Below are 11,901 nucleotides of genomic sequence, written 5' to 3'. Positions count from 1 at the left end.
TGATGGAGGTGGTGTTTATCTCTGTGTAGAACTGCCCTCAGCACACGAGGATGGCTGGTGCATTTGCTGAGGAAGCCAAGGAGCAGATCCTCTCGGTGGGGCCTATCAGGAGGAAACGTGAGTATGTGTGACCCCAAGGAAGGCTGCAGGGTTTGTCTGTCCCCCAAGCTGAGCCTGGGCAGGAACCTGGGCATGGCAGGATGCTGAGGCACTTGGAAACGGGACTGTTCCTTTGAGCAGAGACTGGGACAAGTGCAAGAAAACTCTTGAGTGGGTTTTACTGCTGAGAAGTGAGGGTAGAGGGCATGCAGGTGCTGATTGGGTTGGTGCAGGTGTGGACCTTACCTGGATGTGTGTGTTCCTAGGAGCCTGTGGGTGGTCACACAGAAGAGAGTGATCGGAGCCAAGGGTGTTGTGGGCTGCTCAGTTTCTGGCCTTGTGCTCCTCTGTGTTTTCATGAACACTGGAAGACTGTGAGCATCACACTAGGTGCTGCTTTGGGGTCATGGGAGATGATAGGAGCCTAGCTGGGTCCTGGCATTGTCCCTGTGCCATGCATATATGATGGTGTGGCTGGCAGGTGATGGGCTTGCTTTTGTGGGCCCTGCTGTTATAGCAGGGAGTGTGGGTCTTAGGCAGCCAAGGACTGGGGGCTTGGAGCCTGGTACTCAGGTGTCCTCCTTTGCTTTTTGTGTGCAGGATCAGACTGGTGTGAGGATAATGGAGGCTGTGAGCAGATCTGCACCAGCCAGGTGGACGGACCCTTGTGCAGCTGCGTGACAGGGACGCTGCAAGGAGATGGCAAGAGCTGCAGGGGCAAGTATTGGGCATGGTGCAGAAGGAGTTGGGGTGTGTGTAGCACCGGGGCTCTATGCCTGAGCCGAGTTGCTGTAGGGGTAAGCAGTGTGGGGAGATTGAGTGGAATGTGTGGAGTGTCCTGGCAGGAGTGAAGCAGAGGTCAGGGAGCTGGATGTGTGCTGTTCCCTGGGGCTCTGCCTGATGGTAAGGTGACTGCAAGGTCATAGGTGGCAGACTTTGAAGAGCTGGCAGGCAGTCACTGGCAAGGGTGGGTCATGGTGTGTGGTGTGGGCCATCAAGAGGGCTTTTTGGGGGTGGGGGGGAGGCCCAGCAACAAGATAGCCTACTCAGGACAATGTGGGACTGGTGCAATTTGGGGGTGCCTGGGGGTGCTGTGGGGAGGGAGGTGTCTGTCACATTTGTGGAGGGACCTCAGCTTATGTGGGCCTTATTGTCATGTTGGCAGCCTCCAGCTCTTCAAGGGAGCACCGTGCCCATACGACCCTTTTGGTGGCAGCCCAGCTGTGGCTGGGCACAGCTCTGCGGGACCTGACCTCGTAGGCACGGCTCTGCTGCCCAGCCAAGTACTGTTCTCATGTCAGCCTAAGTCTTTGTAGGGTAGGAGATGGCACCCCCACAGTGCCCAAGCTGCCACCAGATTGTCCTGCTGCATGGAGGCACGAGAGGGACTTGACCTGGAGAGAGATTGGATGTGGATCCAGATGTGAACATGGCACATGGCAGATGCCGTGGCACTGACAGCAGGGCAAAGCTAGAGATTTGTTGGCATTAATGTGGGGCTTGGGGTGGTTTTTTTTGCAGGTTTCTGGCATTGATGTGGGACTCAGGGGAGGGGTTTTGCAGGTTTCCATCACTGATGTGAGACTCGGGAGGGTTTTTGGTAGCTTTTTCCAAGGCTTTCCCCTGTAGCACACTGAGGGCAGCTCACAGCCCTGCTGGTAGTGTGGGACAGGCAGGAGCATGCACTGTCTCCTCACATGGATAGCTGTGGGCCTCTGTGGTCCTCAGGAGCTGCTGTCAGTGTCTTGTGAGTGCATGGGCTCAGCTTGGAGGTAGGTGTTGTGACACAGGCTGGAGCAGCACATTGTCATTGTGTGGTGTGGTGGCACCTCGGGAATATGTTGCCCTCTCCGTCTCTGGAGCAGAGGTGGTGCTGGGGCATGTGGCCAGGAGCCAAGTTCATCCCTGGATGTCTGGGAGGCCTGATGGCATGCAGTGATCCCGGTGTTTGGAAAGAAGTGCTTTCAGCTGGGCAGGAGTGAGAGCCAGAAAAATGAAGGATGAAATTCCCACCCATGTTTCTATAATATGCCCTGGCAGAGTTTTTCTGGGGGGATTAGAAGAGTGTTGGGGTCTGCAGGTGTGGGGCAGCATCAGGGCACCTGCTGGGAGTTGAGAATGGCTTTGGAGTGCAGGTGGGTGTGGGGGGTGCTGTCTGTGTTGGTGTCCTGTCTTGTGTTTGTGAAATGGCTGTGTGGGAATAAAATGTGTTGTATTCCTTCTTCGTAAGTGGCGTGGTCCTGTGTGGTGGTGGTGAGGATGAGGAGAGGCAGCTGGGGCTGGGTAGATGTTGAGGCTGGGGATGGTCTCTAAGACTGGGGAGCAGGGATTTCAGGGTTCCCATGTATGGAGTGTGCAAAAGTTGAGAGCTTAGGATGAGGCTGGAGGAAGCAGATGCACCTGTGCTTTTTTTGGTGGGCCAGATGAGCTTGGATGGGTGGGTGGTGGAGGTCCAGAGGGAAAAACAACTCTGGAAGTGAGCTCATTTTTTGTAGGAAGGTGACAAAGCTGTGGTTTGCACAGGCAGGAGAGCCTAGAGCTCTGTTAGAGTTGCAGCTGGCCAGTAGTGTTTCAGGTGACAGGAGGGCTCTTTAAAGTGCACGAACAGCAAGAGGAGGTGTGAAGGTGAGTTTATACTCAAAAACTACCAGTACAATCAGCCAGTTAAAAGGGATGAAGAAAAAGCAGCGACATTTAATATGGTTTTTGCCACACTCTTGCATGATGCTGTAAGACCTTGGGTTGCCTGATCCCCCTAGCAGGAGCAGCAAGTGTTCATGTGTGGACATAAACCCAGGGACCAGCCGTCCCAGCTGCAGTGTGCACCTGCCTGTAATAAGGGCACCACCACCTTGTGGGTGGTGGGAAGGCAGCGAAGGTAGCACGCACGTGGCATGACCCCGACCCTGCCTCTTCCCTCACCCACTATGGACACGTGGCCCCTGCACCTGGCTGAGGGCAGAGTCCCAGGCTGCTGGCCCCAGGGATGTTCCCAAGCCTCAAACCTCACTTGCAGTGGGCTAAAGGGACACTTGGTACTGCCAGGCCCTTTGCTCCTCGGCACCCAGCGAGGAGCTGGGATGGGGTGCCAGGAATACTTTGCCTGCCAACTACCAGGACCTCGGCTGCTGTGTTGCCCAGGATCTAATGCAGCAGGATGTGCACGGTGGCTGTTCCCAGCCACCGACCCGAGTCAGATGCCAGCCGCCGCTGCCTGCACTCACACTAACGCCAGGCTTCAGCCGGCAACTTACTGCACGGAGGGCAGGCTGCGCACCGCAGCGCGCCGCACCGCCGCCGTCCCCGCGGCCACGCCAGCAGGGACAGCGACAGTGAGAGCGCTTCTTCCACCGACCGGCTGCCGGCAGGGCTGCACCCGGTGCACACGGACGGCCCAACGGCCGGTGGGGGCCCGGCAGGCTCCGTCAGGCTCCGCCCGCTCCCGACCGGTGGCGGCCCGGCAGGCTCCGTCCGCCCCTGGCCGGTGGCGGCCCGGCAGGCTCCGGCAGGCTCCGTCCGCCCCCGGCCGGTGGGGGCCCGGCAGGCTCCGTCCGCCCCCGGCCGGTGGCGGCCCGGCAGGCTCCGGCAGGCTCCGCCCGCTCCGGGCTGGCCCCGCCCTCGCGCGACGTCAACGCCCGCGGTGGCGCGAGCCGCTCCCGTGCTGACGTCGCGTGGCGCTACCGGGCGGTAGCCCCGCCCCTCCCCGCCCACCGCCGCGCCGGGACCCGCAGCAGGTACGGGGGTACGGGGCGCGGGGCCGGGGGTGGAGGGACACGGGGCACAGCGCGGACCGGGAGTCCCACGGCGCGGCCACGCACGTTGCTCCCACGCGGGGCGGCGCCGCGCCCGACAGTAACTCAGGGCTCGCCCCCGCCAGCCGCTCCGCTTCCGACGCTTCTGCACCGGGCCGCGCCCCCGCCTCCAAAACACCCTGACCGCCCCACGCCTGGCACGGACACCGACCGCGTCTTTCCGGCTGCTGCCCTCCATGCTGCCCACGCACAGACCCGTCTCTGCCGGAGGCTTTCCGTGATAGCACCGGGACCACTGACAGCGCCGCTGGAATCGCCCCACAGGACCCGACAAACAGGCAAGGGGCCCCGGACTGCTGAGGCGGCTGCCACCACAGGCTCCAAGCCTCCATGCACCTCATGCTGCTGTCCAGGAAGGAAGGCTAAAGCCTACATCCTGCTGCCACCCTCTCCCCAGCATGGCTCACTGCCCTCTCCCGCTGTGAGAGCATCCGAAAACACGGCAGCATCTTCCGCAGCCCACGCTGCATTCCCCACAACTTGCGTCTCCCAGGCACGCCTCACAGACCTGGCCGTGGTGACCTGAACAAAAGGCCAACCTCTCCACTGGCACAACCCTCCAGCATCCTGCTGCCAGCACCACAGTCTTCTTCACCACTGGGACTTTGCCCCTGTGACCCCAGGGACAGACAGGGGCTAGAGAGACAGGAGCACCTCCTGTACCTCCTGCAACCAGTTGCACTGACTCTCTCTTTTTTTCCCACAGGAGCCACCATGGATCTGGTCCTGGAGGCGGCTGACCGGAACCTTCTCACGCCCTACGTGTACCCCAGCAGCTGGCCCGAAAGTGACCCCTTCCGGCAGCTCCTCAGCCTCTTCGTCCTCACCAACCTGGGAGCAATCGTTCTCTACCTGCTCTTCTGCACCCTCAGCTACTACTTCATCTTTGACCACAAACTGATGCAACATCCCCAGTTCTTAGAGGTAGGTGTACTCCATGCCCCCACCCTGCCTCACCCGAGCTCTGTGTCACCAGCGTCCCTCTGGACACCCTCCAGTTGAAGGCCATTCTAAACAACGCATGCCAGCGCCATAGCGTGGGCTGGCTCTGCTGCCTGTCTGCTGCCTCCTCTCACTTGTTCTTTGGGGATGCTTTTCTTCTACGTACTAACTCCTGCCCTGCATGTTGCTTGTGAGACCCCTGCCTTCCACGGTGCTGAGCCCTTAGAAACCCCCTGAGGACACAAGAACAGTAAGACCATCTCAGAGCCCCCCACCGACCTCAGAGTTAGTGGAGATGCTGGACTGCCCACTCCTCCCAAAGCAGGGACCACTTGCTCTGGGGGTGGGCAGCCATGCTACCGGCTAAACACCTGTCCCTACATCTACACTCTTCACACCCTGCTCACCCACTCCCTCAGCAGCTGCAAACCACCTTGTTCCAGTAATGCCAACAGTCCCAGTGTCTCTAGTACCTCAGCAAGTATGCCATTTGTGCTGCCTGCTCTGGCACCCTGCTTCCCCTGCATACATTGCTCCAGGGGTGACAGAAGCCTAAGCCTCATTGCTGCAGCAGTCAACCCTCACACACTCAACAGCTCAAGGCCAGGCACAGACAGGTGTCTGTGTGCCACTGCTCTTCTTCGTGCCTCACTTTTGCAATTCAAGGTCTGCCCTCCCTGTGACAGCAGCTGCCCTTCTCAGCACTCCAGTGCACACCCATGGTGGGCTCTCTGTTGTCCCTGGCTGGACGCAGGCACTACTTACACAACATCCTAGGCTTAGCACAGGCACTACCCTGAGCAATGCTCTCCCCAGACGGGCAGCACATCGTGTCCCATGCCAGAGTGCAGGTGTCGTGGCGAAGCGCTCACACCGCAGGCTGCTCAGCAGCCCGAATGCCAGCCCTCCCTGCCGTATGAGGGGACAGAGCATCGTAACTCTTGGGTCTCTGCCAGCTCCTGCTACACATTCTCCCCCTCACCCCTCTCTTCTGCTGCACCCCACAGAACCAGGTACGTCGGGAGATCACCTGCGCGCTGAGCTCGCTGCCCTGGATCAGTGTGCCTACCGTTGCCCTGTTCTTTGCCGAGGTGCGAGGCTACAGCAAGCTCTATGACAACATTGAGGATTCCACATACGGTGAGCAGCTCCCACACACACCCCTGCCTAGCTGGCACCCTCTCCTCACTGCCCAGGTCACTTCTTTCAGCCTTCCAGGGATGGCTGATATGCCCTTAATTCTGCCAGTGACAGCACACCTTGTACAAGCCCCCCAAGAATCCGCTCGGGTACCTCCTGCCTTGAGCTAGTCCCATCTATTGATTGCAGTCCTAAATTCCCTTTGCATGGAGACACTTGTATGCCTCAGCTCAGGGATGGGGCACAATGGCCTGCTTGATCCATGCCCCCCTTTGCAGAAGGAGTCCTTCCTTTTCTTGGGCACACCTCCCAACAGACCAGCACCCAGCTCACTTTCACTGAGACACAAGAGTCTCTCTGACCCTCCTGTCACATCCCCTCAACAGGAGGGATCCCAACACAACTCCCTAGCCCCTACCTGGGCCTTGCAGCCTCCTGGCACTTACTGTGTCGCCGCTAATGTCCCCGTTCCTGCAGGCTGGCCAGGTGTCTTCTTCAGCATGCTGTCCTTCCTGTTCTTCACCGACATGGGCATCTACTGGATACACCGTGGCCTCCACCACAAACACTTCTATAAGGTATGAGCCAATGCAGTGCACTCCGGGCAAGAGCCTGCACACAGCATGGAGCCCTCCCTGACTGGGCTGGGCTTGGTCCCCTGCATCAGCCTTGCTCCGCGATGTGACAGGAGCTTAGAGCTCTATGCAGCATGCATTTCTCTCCTGCCCTTCAGGCAGTGAGGGTCCCTGGCTCCCTTGGCTCCCAGTCCGTCCCTGGCCAAGGGAACCCTAAAAGGGGCTGACCCACACAGGCCCTGTGCCTGCCTGTACCTCGGGAACCCACTGTGTGCCCTTTCCTGCCAGCGCTTCCACAAGCCCCACCACCTGTGGAAGATCCCGACGCCCTTCGCCAGCCACGCCTTCCACCCCGTCGACGGCTTCATGCAGAGCCTGCCCTACCACATCTACCCCTTCCTCTTTCCCCTGCACAAAGTCACCTACTTGGGCCTCTACATCTTTGTCAATATCTGGACCATCTCCATTCATGACGGTGACTACCGCGTCCCGCGCCTCCTGCAGCACATCATCAACGGCTCGGCTCACCACACTGACCACCACCTGTACTTTGACTACAACTATGGGCAGTACTTCACCCTCTGGGACAAGATTGGGGGCTCCTACAAGAGCCCCACAGCCTTCGAGGGCAAAGGCCCCCATGACTACTTGCACAAGCTACAAGAGAAGAGCCTAGGGGCACCCAATGGCTCCCCAGCTGCCAAGACCGAGTAGGATTTCCCGTGGCTCAGCCTCTCTCTGGGATGAGATTCCCGGGCTTGATCTTATCCCATTTCTCCCTTGCCACTCAAGACTACTTCCCTATGGACAAAGAGCTTTTGCCTCTGATGGCACAACCAGCACAGAGTGATTCTTGGTGATCGCTTTGGTCCCAGTCATGAAATGGCAGTGTCAGGGCTCACTCTAGGCTGTGGAGCTGCCCTCCTTCCTCTATCAGTCCCCCTCCCAGCTGCCTTTGGATCTCCACCGAGCTCCCTGCACTACTTCAGCACTGCGCTGCTGCTTTACAAGAAGAGCAGCACTATGGCACAAGCAGAACAATGACATGGCACAAACTGAACAGTAATGTGGCTCCTGGCAGAGTCTCCATCCTTACCACTTGTCTTTAGCTGTGATTCGGAAACGCAGAGTCCATCAGGATGAGCTGAGTTGAATCAAGTCAAGAGGAGTTTTTTTCCTGATCTGTATTTTGCAAAACAAGCTCACACACCTGTTGGAGGCAGCGTGGGTCCTCCAGACAGCTTGGCCTCAAGACATGGCAGGGCTCCTCGACGCTCAACCTGCTCCCTTCCTTTTGCCCGAGGACATTCCATGGGGCTCTGATGGGACGCATCCCAGCCTGTTGGACAAAGATGTGCTTTTAGCACTGTGGGTCCCTCAAGCAGTCTGAAAACATTGAGGGTGAGGAGAGGAGGAACAGGTGACCTGAGGCAAGGGGTGGGGGTCTCCTCACTCGATGGTTTGTGGCTGGCTTTCCCCCTTAATGCCCAGTGTGTTTCCTCCTGAAGCCGGGTTTCTCTGCCTTTGGGTTCTGCTCGCGTTCATTAAATTGCCAACTTAGCTGCCTTTTGGTCCCTTTGCCCTTGCTCCTGAGGCCGTGTGGAGTGTGCCAGGGTGGCTTCTCTTTCCCTGACCCCTCTGGATAATGCTTCCCTTCTCAGGGACACCAGCACTTGGCACACAGTCACCTTGCTGCTTGCCAGAGCTGCACTGCATATACCAGGGACACAGACCCCTCTTGTGGCCCCTTGCTGCATCAATTGGACCCTCTGCTCCCCACTCAGCTGTAGCCTTCCTCTGGGCAGCATAAAGCTTGAGGCCAGGCTATATGGCACCAGGTGACATCTTGGGACAGTGGTGAGATCCCTTTGCCAATTGCCTCTGTGGGTCTGTTGTCCTGCTGGCACAGTCCCCCACCCAAACTATGCTCTGCTTTCATCTCCCCATGACAATTTGTTCTCCCCCATGTGCACAGGACCCCTCACCTTGGTTTGCTGATTAACCTGGAGCCCAGATAACTGCTAGGGTCAAGGAAAGGCCTGATCAAATTCAATGATAACAAACCACCAGGCTAACAGGGACCTGATTCACTCAGCATTAGCCCCTTGGGAAGTATCCTGGCCCCTTATCACACCATCCCTCTGCCTTCACTGCACTTAATACACAGCAATGGCCTCACCAGTGCTTAAACCCCTTGTGCACAGAACGATTGGGACTAACAGCCAGGAGTTTCATGCTCCCACGTTAGGAGGAAGTTGTTGCCAAAGAGAGTGACTGCCCAGGGAGGTGGTGGAGTTGCCATCCCTGGAGGTGTCCAAGAAAAGTCTGGATGGGGCACTCAGTGCCATGGTCTGGTTGATTGGCCAGGGCTGGGTGCTAGGTTGGACTGGATGAGCTCGGAGGTCTCTTCCAACCTGCTCGATTCTGTGATCTAGCTTGGGACATGAGCCCAGCAGAGTCATCACGCTGCCCAGCTTCATGGGCCATGAGGCAAGATGTCCTGAGGGCTGTTGATCCCTGTCACCTCTGGCAGATATCCCTCCTGCAGGCATAAGCCACGGTACATGGTGACCTCTGGAGAGTCCCACATCTGAGACCAGTGTTGCCCCATGGTCTGCAGCGACCTTGCGGTCGCCCATGGTCTGTCTCCGGATCGGGTACAATCTGGGCACCTCGTGTCCGGCCAAACAGCTCAAGAGAGTGCCACAATGCCCACGGACAGGGAGATGAGGACCTCCCGATCAGGCGTAGGGCGAGTCCTCTCCTGCAGCCTCGGAGCTGCTGCTGTCACCACCAGATGGAGACCTTGCTCGCAGCACAGGAGCAGCATGAGCTGCGCCTGGGGACCGGCCCCGGGAGGCGTCAGCCCCTGCGGCACTCCTCCAGCCAGGAGATCTCTGCGCCTCTGGCAAAACCCCGTTGGGGCGGTGCGGGTCCGGCCTGCCCTAAGCATGAGGCTGTCCCCCACCCTGCGAGCCTCCAGCCCCGCAAGGAACGAGCCTTTCCAGCGTGACGTGGGAATGTGCCCATGAGCTGCCCCGCTCCAGCCACGGCATCCAGACTGGAGCCTCCTGCTTGTGTCGCCAAGGGAATGTGCTGTGAAGGGTCCAGAGGCGCCTTCGGCTCCAGGTGGAGGTGTGCTGCCCTGCACAATCGCATCCTTCCCGCATGCTGCTGCCTTCCTCGGAAGGTAACTGTGCCTGCTGTACTTCGGGAGCCGTGAGGAGGCCAATCTGCCTGGAAAACAGCTCCTGTAGAAGGCATAGCGTTGCCATACCTTCAGCTCAAGTGTACTGCTTTTACCTCTGGCTACACCACAGATTAATTACAACTCCTGCCCTCCTGCTGAGCATCCCCAAGACCCTCATCAAGTCTTTGGGAAGGGGAATTTGGGCCCTGGGCTTGGACTCGAGCCCATTCCTTTGGCATTTGAGCAGATAATCAGAGATGTGTTCACACAGGGAGCCAGCAGCAAGCCACACTGCCTGGCTCCCAGTGCCAGGGAGCAAGAGCTATGGGCAGGAGCTGAGACCTCCTACTCTTGCCATTGGGCTGGTTTGGCTCCAAACTCCCCTGTTCCTGGCTCTTGCCCACTCTGCTTGCCAGACAGGTGCCAGACATGGACCTGGAGGGATGCATTGCAGCTTCTTGAGCACAATAGGTGGTGCAAGGTGACCTGCCAGGCTCACACTGCTGGCAATGCCATATCTTGCCCTAGTTTACATGGGCTTTATTCTCAGCTTGTCTATATCATTCACCTACAGATAGGACAAAGTGATGGGTGGCTGGAGGTGACACAATCACCCTCACTGCTGTGACCATGCAGCAGGACAGAAAGGTGCAGCAACCCACTCAGCCTCTCAGGGGAGCTGGGCCATGGGGCTGGCACTTACATCTCTGCATTACCCTCAGTGCCAGCCATGCCATAATCCAGATTACTTTTTTTCTCTAATCTGGTTATTCAACCTGGGACACAGATCTTTGTGCTTGCCAACCCCAGCTCCCCCCTGCAGCCCAGCTGATGAGCCTGTCCTGAAGGCAAAGGTCAGCACTGAAGAACCTTTACAGCCATGGCACAGAGCCTCCCAGCATCTCCTGACAGACTTTGGCCTTTCTTAGACGCAGGTAGAGAGGGAGAGGAACACAAGCCTGAGCAAGTCCAGCTAAGCCCAAAGCATCATCATGCTTTGGGAAGCTGCAGGCCAGCACTGCTGGGCAATGGCAGACATGGGTTTTATCCATCCTGCCTGTCTTGCTGGTCAGCTGGTGTCTCTGTCCCTGCCATGTCCACCTTCCATTCAGGCTGTCTCCTTTCCCTCCTTGGATGTCTCAGGGGACCACTTGTCCTTGCAGCACTAACAAGCAGCTTTGCTGGAGCTCTATGACTGGCAAGATGTGAGCCAGAGATTTCTGGCTCAGGAGTGCATAGACGAGAAAGAAAAGGATCAGTGAATTGCAGGGCTCAGTTTCTGCCCCACTGAGAGATGTTGCTCTTCTGGCAAAAAGGCTGCCATTTGTTCATGTCCAAGCTAGCAAGGCCACAGATCAATATCCAAGTGGCTGCTCAGAGCAGTGCCTTGCCACGCTTGCCAAGGGGTGGGCACTGTGGCACACAGACCCAACTCAGCACGCCAAGCTCCCTGTCCACACCGAGGAGATCTCTCCCTGCATTCTATGATGCTGAAACAAGGACACACTTCACCAGGAGGAAGCTGCTCTCTCCCTTCTGAGGTAAGCCAGAACACAGGCACATTGGCAGCCCTGTGCAAAGCTGTGCCTGCTCAGCATACACCTTGATTTATTTGCCTCAGCAGCCAGCCACACATGCAGGCCTTCTTCCTGCAGCAGTGGTGGGCTCTAGTCCTTGGCATCCCTGTGCTCTCCATCAGTTGGGACTGAGATCAGACCCCACCAGCAGGGCAGCTGTTTTAGCCCCAATCTGACTGCAGCAGCACGCAGTGCTTCCTTTAAATGCTTCTATCTGCTAAGTGAGGCTCTGCAGGGGATGGATGCTCTGGACCTTGCAGTCCCTAAAACCATCTGGGACCTCTAGAGCCGCACTGGGGAAAGGCAGAGGGGAGATGGGAGGAAAATGCAGGGGCCAGGGGCTCCCTGCCTTGCTCTCAGAGTTCATGGCAGTTGATGCTGATGAAATCCAGATGGACCTTAAAATAAACTCTGCTCTGTTCCCCCTCCCCTTTACATCAGGAGACGAGCTCTTTTTCTTTTCTTTTTCTTTCTCCCAAGGAATAAAAACTACCTTGGCAGAGGAAATGGGCACTTCCCTCTGCAAATAAAGAGCCATTCATCTGTTAACATTGACCAGTGCTAGG

At 57.7% G+C, this 11,901-nt stretch overlaps 2 protein-coding genes across 5 annotated transcripts in view; both read left to right on the top strand.

The window, feature by feature from the left end:
- TECTA (tectorin alpha) overlaps positions 1–2,328 on the top strand; it is a 29,268-nt gene extending 26,940 nt beyond the window's left edge. The window contains exons 22-24 of one of the 2 annotated variants that reach the window (XM_064173381.1): positions 30–117; positions 700–816; positions 1,265–2,328. In XM_064173381.1, coding sequence (XP_064029451.1) covers positions 30–117; positions 700–816; positions 1,265–1,359 — 300 coding nt within the window. In that variant the 3' untranslated portion in view covers positions 1,360–2,328. Of the gene's footprint in view, positions 1–29; positions 118–699; positions 817–1,264 lie in introns of those variants that run through there. The other variant, XM_064173382.1, reaches the window with a different exon arrangement.
- A 1,435-nt stretch (positions 2,329–3,763) lies between these two features.
- SC5D (sterol-C5-desaturase) lies at positions 3,764–8,134 on the top strand. Of its 3 annotated transcripts, XM_064173293.1 has the most exons (6): positions 3,764–3,833; positions 3,977–4,189; positions 4,618–4,835; positions 5,861–5,993; positions 6,471–6,571; positions 6,857–8,134. In XM_064173293.1, the coding sequence occupies exons 3-6, from the start codon at positions 4,626–4,628 to the stop codon at positions 7,280–7,282; spliced, it is 870 nt and encodes a 289-aa protein (XP_064029363.1). In that variant the 5' UTR covers positions 3,764–3,833; positions 3,977–4,189; positions 4,618–4,625; the 3' UTR covers positions 7,283–8,134. The 3 variants fall into 3 exon arrangements, with proteins under 3 accessions (XP_064029363.1, XP_064029364.1, XP_064029362.1); XM_064173294.1 differs by lacking the exon at positions 3,977–4,189 and having other exon boundaries at positions 3,776–3,833; XM_064173292.1 differs by lacking the exon at positions 3,764–3,833 and having other exon boundaries at positions 3,846–4,189.
- The last annotated feature ends 3,767 nt before the right edge of the window (positions 8,135–11,901 follow it).

This window comes from Pogoniulus pusillus, chromosome 38, assembly GCF_015220805.1.
Source record: "Pogoniulus pusillus isolate bPogPus1 chromosome 38, bPogPus1.pri, whole genome shotgun sequence".
In the NCBI taxonomy this organism is placed as follows: Eukaryota; Metazoa; Chordata; class Aves; order Piciformes; family Lybiidae; genus Pogoniulus; species Pogoniulus pusillus.
Note: the sequence above shows the minus strand (reverse complement) of the source record. Positions and strands in the feature narration are given on the sequence as shown.

Coding starts and splice junctions, on each gene's coding strand:
- SC5D (XM_064173293.1), top strand. CDS start 4,626: ATGGATCTGGTCCTGGAGGCGGCTGACCGGAACCTTCTCACGCCCTAC. Junction 4,836..5,860: donor AACATCCCCAGTTCTTAGAG/GTAGGTGTACTC, acceptor TGCACCCCACAG/AACCAGGTACGTCGGGAGAT. Junction 6,572..6,856: donor ACCACAAACACTTCTATAAG/GTATGAGCCAAT, acceptor CTTTCCTGCCAG/CGCTTCCACAAGCCCCACCA.